At 35.2% G+C, this 13,241-nt stretch overlaps 1 protein-coding gene across 1 annotated transcript in view; it reads right to left on the bottom strand.

Annotated features, from left to right (window-relative positions):
• Positions 1 to 2,712: 2,712 nt before the first annotated feature.
• Positions 2,713 to 13,241, bottom strand: part of ZNF277 (zinc finger protein 277) — a 56,742-nt gene continuing 46,213 nt past the window's right edge. Inside the window, exons 6-12 of the mRNA XM_075209022.1 lie at positions 10,684 to 10,794; positions 9,776 to 9,908; positions 6,825 to 6,892; positions 6,379 to 6,475; positions 5,683 to 5,725; positions 4,268 to 4,442; positions 2,713 to 3,469 (exon numbers count right to left, since the gene is read on the bottom strand). Coding sequence (XP_075065123.1) covers positions 3,283 to 3,469; positions 4,268 to 4,442; positions 5,683 to 5,725; positions 6,379 to 6,475; positions 6,825 to 6,892; positions 9,776 to 9,908; positions 10,684 to 10,794 — 814 coding nt within the window. The 3' untranslated portion in view covers positions 2,713 to 3,282. The remainder of the gene's footprint in view (positions 3,470 to 4,267; positions 4,443 to 5,682; positions 5,726 to 6,378; positions 6,476 to 6,824; positions 6,893 to 9,775; positions 9,909 to 10,683; positions 10,795 to 13,241) is intronic.

A 13,241-nucleotide genomic window follows, 5' to 3' on the forward strand; every position in this document is an offset into this window, starting at 1 on the left:
GCAAACTGAAAAGGTCACCTACCATCATCAAATATAGTGGTGTCTTTTTTATGGTGGCTAATTCAATAATTCTATGTCTACATGTAGATTTCTCTACCATACTATATAGTGCCAGTGTTTTATTTGTTAAATCTACTGGAATAGCACAATCTTGAGTTCCCCCGAGTACCACACACTTCCTCCCATGACTTAACAAGAGCATCAAAACTGAATCAGACGTCGTGGAAGGCAGATCTTGCACATTCTCAATACCTTTCAACACAAATTTGAGTTCCTTAAAGCGGGTCCCTTTGAACACTTCCATGCGAGACATTTTGTTAACTCAGATATCACCTGACTGACACGGATTCAGTCAGTATTCAATCAAAAAGTCCTCTCAAAAGGTATAATATTAAACCTTTACAACCTACTTTTATCTACAAACAGACATATACTACAAAATAAAAGCTTAGCTGGGAGACAAGCATGGGCAGAACACCAGCGGAAGATTCCTGGTCCACCATGAAAGAAAGAATTTCAAAATAATCCATCTCCACCCACAATAAAGAGAACTCAAATAAAGTATACTGCAGGTGGTACCTGGTCCCCACCAGGTTACATATGATTTACAGTTCTGTTTCCTCTCAATGTTGGGGAGGGTGTGTGGAAACAGGCTCAATAGCTGCATCATGGGATACCATATCTAATCTCCTAAGTATGCAACCAAAGCCTCGATCACTAAAAACACTAGGTCATTTCTCCTGGGGTTAGACAAGCATGCCAACAAACTAGCTGTTCTAATTCTTAATATAACCAGATGTCAAAACCATTGTAAAAGCTTATATGTCCCCTCTGTACATAGCAAGATCTGGCAATTAGCAGCAATGGAAAAAAGATCACAGCATACTTAAACAACAAGTCTGGCAAGTTTAACAAAGGTGCCTAGGGTGCCTTTAAAATAGGCCTGCCACCCAGGATGACTCCTCACAAGGAGATTCGGACCTACTTATATAATGTCTTATTATTTACCCTAACCCATAGCTGGATGAAGGCTTTTGGGAGCTCAGGGCACATAACATATTACGGCCCCTTTGGTCACAAATTAAGAGCATAGTGCTATTATTTAGGAAGACAGAGTTAATAACTATCCAAATTTGGAGTCACACGGTCCAAATATAGTATATACAAAAAAAATGGTATGCCCATCAGCACTCTATATTCAAATATAGCTTAGTTTCACCTCAAATAACCATACACCAGTTGTGAATGTGAAACATATATAACAAAATAAAAGAAGTGACTTAAGCGCTTTTAGCATCTACCACCATTATTAAGTGATGGAGCATTTTAAATCATAAATAAATGCTTATTTTTTGCAAGTCTTGATTTGTCAATATCCTTTTTTCAATATGGTCATTTGGATAGAATAAAATCAATAGTGTAATACCATCTAAACAGAAAATGGCTTAGAAAGTCATCTGTGAAGCAGGAGAGTTACTAGATTAAGCAATTTGCTGATTAATTTTTTTTTCTTCACTTATACAGACATTTTTTATTTTTTTACTATAGCATATCAGTTAGAATAACTTTAATAACAACTGACAACTTAATTGCGCCAAGGGGTAATAATATATTTTATATTTGCGGTAGGTGTGGATAACTAGTAGAACACAACTATATACATTAAGGGGCAGTACCATTTCTTTTGCTTTATAATAATAGTACCCACTTGACGATCAAAATTAATAATAGTGCCGCCTTCATTGTCTAAATTACTAATAGTGCCCCCTTGACTAAGTAAACTAAACTTGATGATCTACATTAATAATTTCTTGATGAGCTAAATAATAGAGCCCCCATGATGATTGTAATTAATAATAGTTCCCACTTGTCGATCTAAAATTAATAATAGTTCCCCGTTGATTATCTAAACTAAACTAAAGTGCTCCCTTGACAATCTATATTAACAATAGTACACCCTTTGTTATCAAAATTAATAATAGTGCCCCTTTGATGACTGTAATAATAGTACCCCCTTAATGATCTTAATAATAGTGCCACCCATGACAATCTAGCTGCTGTTTTAACAGCCTTGGCGGCACCTGTTCCCGAACTGTTCATACTTTGAGCCATACTGCCTGGAGTACCTAGTCCCGGCAGTATGGCTGCATACAGTAGCGATACAAAACGTGCTGCCGCTTGAATTTACTATGCCAGGGCTCCTTGGCGAACTCCCTTCCCCATCTAAACTAAAACCTCCATCACCGGCAGCCTAACGCTGCTGGTGAATGGAGGACCTGACTTCAGCGCCTATTTTGCATGCACAGCTAAGGACGTGCATGCGCATTGCGATGGGACCTAGCACTGAACTAAGAAAGACTTTTCCAGCGCCGATGGAGTCCATAGCGCTCCACTAACAAGGTAAGCTAATGCCATCTCAAGACAACGTAAGTTTTTTGAAGACTAGCAGTGAAAAGCAAAGCTGTTATATTTGGGTTGCACTGCAGTCCCCATAGACATCTATGGGGACTGCAGCGATGAGCGCTAGACAGGTTAAGGCAGGAGAAATCTCTAATTTCTTCTGCTTTAACCACTTAATAAACTAAAAGAACAGCTGTGATGGCCAGATATGTGACTCATCGCAAATTAGTAAATAGACCCCACTGATTTAAAACGCCAGCAAATGCTTCTTATGTGTGTCTATCGTCACCCAAAAAAATGCATCAAACAGTATAGTTGTCTACTTTTTATATGGATTAACAGTGTGACAGGTTGTTTATCAGACATTTTTTTTTGCATAGACCACTTAACCTAAGAATTACTATCCAGTATGTGTGTACGTACGTATATACACACACACACACACACACACACACACACACACACACACACACACGTCTAATCACAGTAAGCTTTCCTGAAACATCACACATTTCTAGCCAAGCCTCAATACCTGTCTACAATGATACAAGTACAGCAATTATACTAGTGTTTCGAAACGACACGGAATTCATTTGCTTAATTAGGTGACAGGTATCTTGACAGCTAGGCAATCCGTATTCCCCTGTGGTGTGCCCGACTGGCTGACACCTACACAGCGTGCAGTCTTCATTTTACAGGAATAGGTGAAATATGGAATAAAGAAAAATCTATATAAAGATGAACACCTGCTGATGCGATGTGAAATTTCATTCTGTCCCATTTTGTAACACAGTGTTCTTTTTATTTTAAGTTAGTCTAGTGGCATTTCACAAAATCCTCATAATATGGGAAACACATATATGCCGTCTGCATATTATACATTTAGCTCCTAAAGCCCCGGTCATGTATAAGCTGGTTTAATATGCTAGCCTGCTTTAGTGCTTCAAGACTTGAAAGATCTTCTCCAATAATGGGAATCTCTTTGTCCTGGTCTTGTGCAGATAACTCCTCCTCACTGTCAGATAGGGTGCACAGGAGGGAATCGTTTTCATAGGTGGGAAAGTAGTACCTGTAAAACAGAGGGAAATGCAAACATTTTGCTTCACTAGTATCAGAATACATATGTTTCTATTTCCATATATATTTGTATAGTTATCTCTATGCTGTACTCTCATTCATTATTTGGACCAATGCAACGTATGCAGTAGCTTGTTATAAATGAAACAAATGTACTAAATTTTGCTTAATTTTTAATCAAATATTGAAAAACAATGTCAATATTTGTATTTATTTATTTTTAAAAAAGAAAAGTATTTTCTCTACATACAATGCAAAGTTGTTTTTTTTGGATTAACAGTTAGAAAATAAATTTGTTTTGTAACCACCAAATGTATTAATGATGTTCTCAAGAATTCTTGACATCTGCTGCAGAGTGCAGGTTTACATACAGCTTGAAGGTGCTATTTTGCAGCTTGGTATAACCATGTTGTGCTGCATTAGGGGGGGAGGGAGTTAAAATGTGTGGACATATTTCGAGTGGCTTAGTTCAACACTTAATTACAGTGTAAAAATAAAGCTAGCCAGTATGTGTATGCTACATGTACTGTAAAAGCAAGAGGTATTTTCTTGTATCACGACACGGTTTGTCCAGGTGTGAATTTGCTCCCATCTCTAAATGAGGCCCATTTCCAAAAATGTCTGTACATTACAGGAAAACTGGAGTGAGAAAAACATGTACTTTTGTACTTGCCATCTATAAATGATATCTGGGTTGTACAGTTAGTGGCTTAATTAGCAGAATCATCATCTGCACTCATCAGTTTTCCCATTAAACAGTAAATGTAAGCTTTCAGTTTGGTATTCTTACTGAGGCTGATCCCACAGAGATCTCTCGGGAAGAACCCCTAAGTGTTTCTCTTCTTCCATGTGAGTTATTAATTCTGTTTTCGACTGAAACTTCTCTTGACAGCCGTGACATCGGCACTGATAGATTTGTCTTCTAATAAAATTCACTAATTTGACTTGCTGATAGAAATTCAGTCCTGTCAAGTAAAAAACAATACAAGTCAGCACTTGCAGTGCTAGAAAGGAGTTTGGCATATCAAGAGCAGTCACAAGTTTTATCAATGTAAATTGAGTGCACTTATCACATTACATTTAGTAGAACTTGTCAGTTCTTTCAGTTCTCCTTGAATTCTCACATTTCTGTTACAGGAACTATAGAGCATTATTTTCTCTATTTTTGTTTGGTATCAATTATACATTGATTTCCTGTGGACATGTCTGTGCTGCACATATACTGTTATAGAACTTCATGTATTGATATGAAGGTATGAAAACTGCCTGTAGGGCTAAAATAGTTGCCTTTTGCTAGCAGCAAATCGCCCTATGGATTTCCCTAAATGAAGTAGACAAAAAAAAAAAAGTTTCTTATATTTATTTTAGAAAATTAGCTGAACATGTATAGTAACGGCAACATATTTCAATAACAATTGTTGCTGCTGGTGGGGAAAGTATCTGGCTACTTTAATATTTCTGGCTGGCAATTCTTGTGCTTTAAAGATGCCACTGGCTACTGGCATTTTTGTGCAGCTACCAGTGGTACTGGTACATGGAGACAGTTGTACTGTCTCCATGTACCACTTTGAAGACAGTCCTTTGTAATTATCATAGTTTATTTATTCTACATGAAATCCTTCAAGTTCCCTTCACACATGTACAATTGGCCAGCAGCTTATAAAATCTTCCTCTTAAAACTTTGTTTGGATGACTTCTAATTGTAATCGTTTTGCTCAGGTCTTTCTTTCCATATTTTGCAAATAAATTGCATACTTTGAAGGGAAGAAGTTTATATGAACACCAACATTTGGGCATCAATTTTGTAAACATCAGTTAATTTATTTTACAGTTTTTATTGGAAATGGCATTAAGGACTGGGATTAGGAATCAAGGAGTGAAGTTAGGGATTCAGGAATGGAGCAGGCTAGAAATGGGAAATTAAGATTAGAGACTAGATTGAAACACAGGATAATTAAGTATCATGCACTGCAATACAAAAGAACATTGTACAAATAACAATTATGACATTACCTTCAAACCAATAGATGCATACACTATTTTATGAAGACCTAATTATACTTCAGCTAACTATTTTTTGACACTTCATCCTTAGCTTTTCTATCTAAATAATTACTAGTCAAATTGCAAGCCCTCTATGCATGCTCATAGAAATTAAAACTGCAATCCCTTCATTTAACATCATTGATCATTTACTTTTCTTACCTAGGTCTGTTTTTATTTTGTGAAGATCAAACTGGTGATTTTCCTAAGCAGAGATAAAAAGACATGTGTTAAGCATGCAATTTATTCTATTGCTGTGTGTTTAAATCACACTGTACCCTGTTTGATATCAACCGTCATAAAAGATGCTATGACCTTTGTTTTTATTCATCACCGCTTTTTACTGCTACAGACTCCATAATGCCAGACAATCTATTGATTTTTGTGTGCCCATCCAGGAGCCCGTTTTAAGCAACACTATTTATTAATACTTAAATGTTCTAATAATAATTTCCCTGGTATATGTTTTACTTTTATTCAAACAACTTTGTCAGAGCTTAAAAAAAACAGTTTATGCTCATTAGTGGACTTTTAAAGTTTGGTACTGCAGTGTCAGGTAAGATTCCATACTGCTCCACCCACCTACATAAATGAAGATGCTAGCGGTGCAATGATCGGTCTCCACATGCAACAAGCATAGGATCACACTATTTGCAAACATGCTCCTTCCATTTGTTCACTCATGATTAACCATATAATCTCAATTTATAGCACCTGAAAATATAATTTTTTTTTTGCTACATAATGTACACGTCTTTCAATGTACCCTATTCCAAAGACGTACTGCACAGCTCCAAGTTTAATTTTAATCAAGAAAATGTAAAAAAAAAAAAAGTAATTACCTTCTTAAACACATACCTTCATATGACACAGTAATTTTTCAGTTGTATCCGCTTGCTTGTCACAAAATAGACAAACTGCAGACACAGGATGTTCTTCCCAGTCAGACCAATCCCTGAGAACAGATAACAATTGCTGAATCCAGATTGTCTGTTACTTCACAATCAACAAATACTAAGGTAATGGAAGATAGTTTACTTATTCTGGTGAACATTTAGAACTTAGAATACACTGAACATTGTGAGTTTCTTATTTCTTCCTAAATGAAGAAAAGTTAAAGTATAAATCTACACACAGTAAATCCTATTATATTATACAGACCAGGCAGAAAAACAATTATGAAAATAGTAAGCTATTGAACCTGAAATTGTTTCTATTAAAGATTGATTTAAAAGATTTCAGAGAATATATCAAAACGCCATAACACAATCATTCAAAAATAAGTAGTAAAAATAATCTCGTACTGTTCATTGTTGTCTCTTAACTCATGATCATCTTCAGATTGTACTTCCTCCCAACTCTTTCCCAATTCCTAAAAAAACATCATGTTTTATTTAAAATACAAAGTTTACCAAATATATTTCTGTTATTACATTAATCAAATATAGGATCAGTATATAGAATGTATATAAATAAGAAACCTATCTTACACTGCACTGTAGTAAGGAGCATTGCCCCAAAGAAAAACTGTACACAGAAAGCAAGATTAGGAAGGCTCTACTATATAACAAATAGCATTTACCTGAATATAAGGCATAACATTTATATAGAACAACATTAAAGTATATTCGTCTTACCCACTAATTCATTCATTCAAGTAAGCCATCTCAATTTTGGCGAGTCACATGTTTATTCTCAATTTACTTTTTATTTCACTGGACCTGTCAGTTTCACATAAAACCATAGCGGGGTATTATAAAAAGTCTAAATAGTTTGGCTGCCTTCTCAATATATACAGCTCAGTACTGCCCACTTAGCTAGACTTTCATAAGCTCACCGTTTCACTACCAGTTTGAAATAGCCTCCGACAAATCTCAATAAGTTCATGTCTCCACTAGTCAAAACAAACTGGATTTCAAGAAGTACTGGATAAAAAGGTTTGGTGTTTAGAAAAAAACAAGCAGTGTACTGAAACAGACACCTGATGAAGGGTGATGCCTGGCCAGTAGTGGATTATATTTATCACTGCTGAGAGCTGTCATTTAAAGAAGAAATTCACACTCAATGATCTCCCTCTAGGAGCCCATTCCCAACTGCTAGAGCCATGCAGTCAGCTGCAGCCGACAACCAGAAGGGACTGATATCTACAATATAATACTGCCTGTTACATCATGTTGCAGAAGTGCATCTACCAAATGTAGCCAACACATGGGTTCTAGACACGGAATAATTAAGGTTCTGCCACTTGGGGTAAGAGGGGATTTCTAGGGGGTGTTACCGTGTGTAAAGTTTTATTTAAAAATTATTTTTTTTTTTAAATTACCTGCATTTACGTTCTTATATTCACTTATTGCATTGTCTTCTGAGCACTTAAGCTGATTTGTTGTTTAAGGTGGCTGTTATTTTTTAGCTTTTTATTATTTTCTTTTAAATAAAGGAGATCGTAAAAGAAGGTGGCCAACACCTTTATTCACAGAGGTGCGGGACCAATGTCACAATTTCAGCTATGGTACAACTGTCACTGCGTGTCATATAGACAGACTTCCGTATATACTACTGAATCATAAAATGCTAATCTATAGTGATCACTTTTTGTTATCACAGATTTTAAACAGCATAATATTATGATGAAGGTAGTTAATGAACACACTCTCAATTGTAATAGTCGGGCACTAAACTACATACTATTACACATAAAACACAACCCAGACAAAACATATCTTTATCTGGGGATAGGTTTAACTAACAATACATTTGCTATTGTACTTTGTGGCAGAAGGTACTTTGGTCTTTAGTGTGCCTAACTAGCTCCTATCCCCATACCAAATAAATGGACAGAAATCAATGAGCTATGCTAGAATATTTTTCTTGTTTAGCACCCCTTAAGGAATAGATATTTTCAGACGCAGTCCTAACAGACTAACATTAGTACAGCTGACATAATTGGCTAGAGGGTGAACTCTGTCTATTCTGTGTGACCAGAAATGGGATATACGTAAACTCTCTAATGATAAGAAATCTCCAGAGAATTCTCACCACAATTCCTTTGAACAATATTTGCAGATCTTTCCCTGTTCAAAGGGAAAGGGGATTAGAAAGTATTTAATGAGGGAATAGACACAAAGCACTGTTTTGTGGTAGGAATAATATTTTTTGCGATCCAGCAGGCCATGTTGTAGCACATTTCAGTGCAATCCCTTTAAAGATCACAATATAATGGTACTTTATAAAAATAAACATTAACATACACTATAAATATAATATATATACTGTGGCAAGAGCCCGCTACTGCAGAAGCACACGCGAACATCTTCTTCCTTTTTAAGGTGCTTTATTGTCAGGATGGTAAATGTTTTGACACCGTATACTTGCACAGCAATCATGGAGACCCTAAACGCTAGCTATACATAGACCAGCTCTCTCTCAGGACCAGCCAGCTTTCCCAGCGTTGGTCTCAGTGAACAAATGGCACAAACAAGCTTATATACATGATACTCCTCCCCCAGCCTTAGCTTGATGGACAGGTGACACACCCACCTTCTCTTTAAAAGGAAACGCCCATCACTGGCTCTGTTTGCACTAACAGACAGACACACCCTGTTTGCTGAGAGGAAGCAGCTTTTAAATCATGTAAGTTAATCAACTTTTAACTACACATAAGTCTTTACTTGGTTTAACCTGAATCTAGGTGCATAACTGCGCCAATGTCTTACTCTGCTTGTATGTTTTCTTTGCATATTGTCAGATAAATGCCTCCCTTTGTTACAATACATACACACACAATATATATATATATATATATATATATATATATATATATATATATATATATATATATATATATATATATATATATATATATATATATAGCTTATTTTGCAGTATTACTATTGAGTCACACAAGTCTACAATTGTCTGATCACTTTATTACACGTTGGGAGTTTGCATCTAACACTCCCGGTATTCTTAAAATCCATTTTTTGGAAACTTGTTATACAGTTACTAAGAGTATTTAACTTTTGCTGGTGAAGCGTATGTTAAAAAAAAAATAATGCAAGATACATGGAAAGTTAAAGGTGGCCTCAGGTTCCTATCTTCACTGCATCACATGCCATGGCTGGAGAAAACACAACACATCAATAACATCAATATGAACAAGCAAATCTACACTAAAATAAACAAAAAAATAAGCACAATAACTACAGCAAACAGAATCTGTAGCTCTGATTATATTGGGTTATAGATTGCTTCTTACCAAGTAGTTTATTATGTAGAATTGGTCATATTCATGGTTCTGGGCATTGATTTTGCGATGTTGCTTTTTCCTCATATGATCCTTTAGAGTATTTTTGTCTCTAAAGCTTTTTTCACAGTATAAACACTGCAGACTTAGGAAAATACAATAGTATAAAACAAAACATGAACAATTAAATAAAAAAGCAGTAGCTTAATGGTGAAATATGAACTTGTATAAAATAAACGTAAAACATAGTCATTACTCCTAATAGACCAGGAGGTATATTTACTAAACTGTTGGTTTGAAAAAGTGGAGATGTTGCCTATAGCAACCAATCAGATTCTAGTTATAATTTATTTAGTACTTTCTTCAAAATGACAGCTAGAATCTGAGTGGTTGCTATAGGCAACGTCTTCACTTTTTCAAACCCGCAGTTTAGTAAATATACCACCAGAATTGGAGGATTTCAATCCATGAGCATGAGGATAGTGTTATTATAGACAAGGAGATCCAGGAAGCCTGAACTTCTGTGTGTGACTTGTGAGTTATCATATCCCATCCATAATTTAGGCAGTTTCTAAACACATGGAAATGCTACTCTTTTTGAGGGCTTGGTAGATTATAAGTTGAGTGCAGAACTGGCTTTTTGGGAGCTTTATTCTCAGACAAGAATGTTTGTAGTAATTGTAGGCTTGTCTCCTCTTACACCCCCTTTACTGAAACAGAGATTTCTGGCTTCAAAATATATTAGAAATTCTAAATAAAATATACAATTGAATAGTTACAAAAGAAATTAAATGGTTGTCAGTAAAAAAATACTCTAAACCTAAGTACATAGTTTTATGTGTATAATTATTCTGAATATATAAATGTAAGAGAATGCAGGCCAACTACTGTACTTCATGCAAGAAAAACAATATATGTACTTTTCCATTTTCTTCTGTAATGTATCCAGAAACTCGTTGCAATATACAAGGTTATCTGGTAGCCCAACGTTGAACGAGTGCTCCTCATTCATGTGATTGAACAGGATGGATCTGCAAGATAAAAACCCCAAAACAATTATATTACTTTGCTGCTAAGTGGAAACTGAAATTTACAGATTTATAGCGACAGTATTTTTTTTTATATACAAAGGATGTGAATTTTTAAATATATTCCCAGTTCCATTACATTAGCGACTACACTTGTGGTTCAGAATTTTAAAAATCATCAGTTAAAAAATTGCAAGTCAGTAAAAATCACATTAAAGTTACCTTTGCTTAAACAGTGGTGTCCAGGTAATTAGACGTGACATATTTGAATAGGGAAAACAATGGATTGCTTGAGCCATCTTTATAGGAACAAAAAAATATAGATGGCCTCACTAATACAAGTGTCTGCAAGAAAGGGATTGATTTTCTTTCTTCATGCCCCAAAAACAGCTTAATGTGTTTTTAACATTTTTACTTTAGCTGTGGCCGGCACAATGCTAGTATTACTAGGGGCATATTCAATTGTCCGTGTTAGTCGCAAAAGTAAAACGGTGTTAAAAGTCTTACCGTTATTAAAGTAATATCAAGCCAGATTTCAGCTCACAGCTCAGGGAGCTGCGAGCTGAAAGCCGGCGTAAAGGTACCGTAATAACGGTAATCACATACACTAACGGTAATAGCGTGCAAGCCGCGTTATTTTTGCGAGTAACGCGGACAACTGAATATGCCCCCTAGTGTTTTACTTCATGGTTGTCAAACTTAAGTACATTTTTAAGTACAATTTTCAATCAGTTAAAGTGAATAAGTAGCTATATAAAACCTTACTAGCATAGAAACTATGCACAGTGTGCACCATATCAGTGCTTTATGGATTAACTCCATTCCCCGTATCCTCCCAATGTTTCAGTATGTATTACTTACTTAGTCCTGGTGCTACAGGCAGTATTGACATTTTAAGTCTTAAGTAAAATTTAAGATTATTACAGTTCAGTGCTATACTTAGCTGGGGCAACCTTAAGCTAATATTAGGTATTCTGAAGGATGATGCAGAACTAGGTTCGCCCCTAGTTATGCTCACCCTTTCATGGCATCATGGGAATAATCCAGTGTTTGGACTTGGCATGACTTCGGGGCGAACCTGGTGTCATGGTGCCGATACATAGATGACATTTTGCTTGTTTGGGGAGGCACTGAAACTGAATTATTGAGTTTTTGTAACTATCTCAATTGTAACCAGTCATACATTGAACTGACTTTTGATTATAGTGTACAGTCTTAATTTCCTTGATATTACGGTATATCTAGAAGAAAATCTGCTACACACAAAAACTTTTAGAAAACCCACAGAAATGGTTAGCTATATTAATTATGACAGTCATCATCACTGTAATTGGTTGAATAATATTCCACTTAGACAGATGAAATGGTTAAAACAAAATTGTACTGCAATAAGATCGTATATAGCCAGGTAAAGAAGATGAATCATTTCTTAAAAAGGGATATAATCAAGTTGTTCTGCAGCTCTATCCAAAATTTCTTTAAGCTATTAATAGATTAGACCTTTTGACATTGAAAAAAAGTTCTTCTCATTCTTCTGATCACAAGTTGTCATTTATATCTCAATTAATAGAGAGTATAAGAGTTGAACATGTATTTTATAAAATATTGGGATATTAAAAAAAAAAAAAAAAAAGGAGGTTCCGTGATTGGATATTTATTACCCATTAAGCCAACCTTTATATATCGAAAGATCGAAAGGCCCCTAAACTGAAGAATAAATTAGTCAAGAGTGTCTCCTTTGATGCTTGAAGAAATTATATGCGATATCACTGGGATTCTATAGATGCGGCATGTGTATAGCATGTAGAACATGTGAATCAAATACCAGTAAAATATCTTTGTTTACAGTTAATGGACATACCTACCGAATTGATCAATTCATCACCTGCCATATGAGCAATATTATATATTTATTAGAATGTAGCTGTAAAAAATTCTGTGTAGGTAAAACTTCTCGTCCATTGAAGATAAGACTAAGGGAACACACATATAATGTGCAAAAAGGTCTTGAGATACATACTTTTCTAACCATTTCAAAGATAAACACCAGTGTAATCCCAGTCACATCATACGTTTTGAAGGTATGCAAAAAATAGAACAATGGAGGAATAAGAATTTACCTCGCAGATAAGCTAAGGCGAAGATTAAATGGATATTTCTCTTAAAAACACTTGTCCCTGATATAGGGCTCAATTCTGAATTTAAATTGTTTTTATAACGTCATATTTTTACTGTACTGTATTTTTTCATGATTATATATTTCTTTTATTTCTGAGGTTCCCTGTATGTACAATCATGAATTCTGCTGAATATTTGCTTCTTTAAATCAAGTCTCTTTAATATAAATATCCATATTTATTAGAAATTATTGTTATTATTGTTGTACTATAAGAAGAAATTTCAGAGTATATGGCAATTGTACCTGTATTTTATATGTACTATTGTGCGTT

Source organism: Mixophyes fleayi, chromosome 4 (genome assembly GCF_038048845.1).
Source record: "Mixophyes fleayi isolate aMixFle1 chromosome 4, aMixFle1.hap1, whole genome shotgun sequence".
Taxonomy (NCBI): Eukaryota; Metazoa; Chordata; class Amphibia; order Anura; family Limnodynastidae; genus Mixophyes; species Mixophyes fleayi.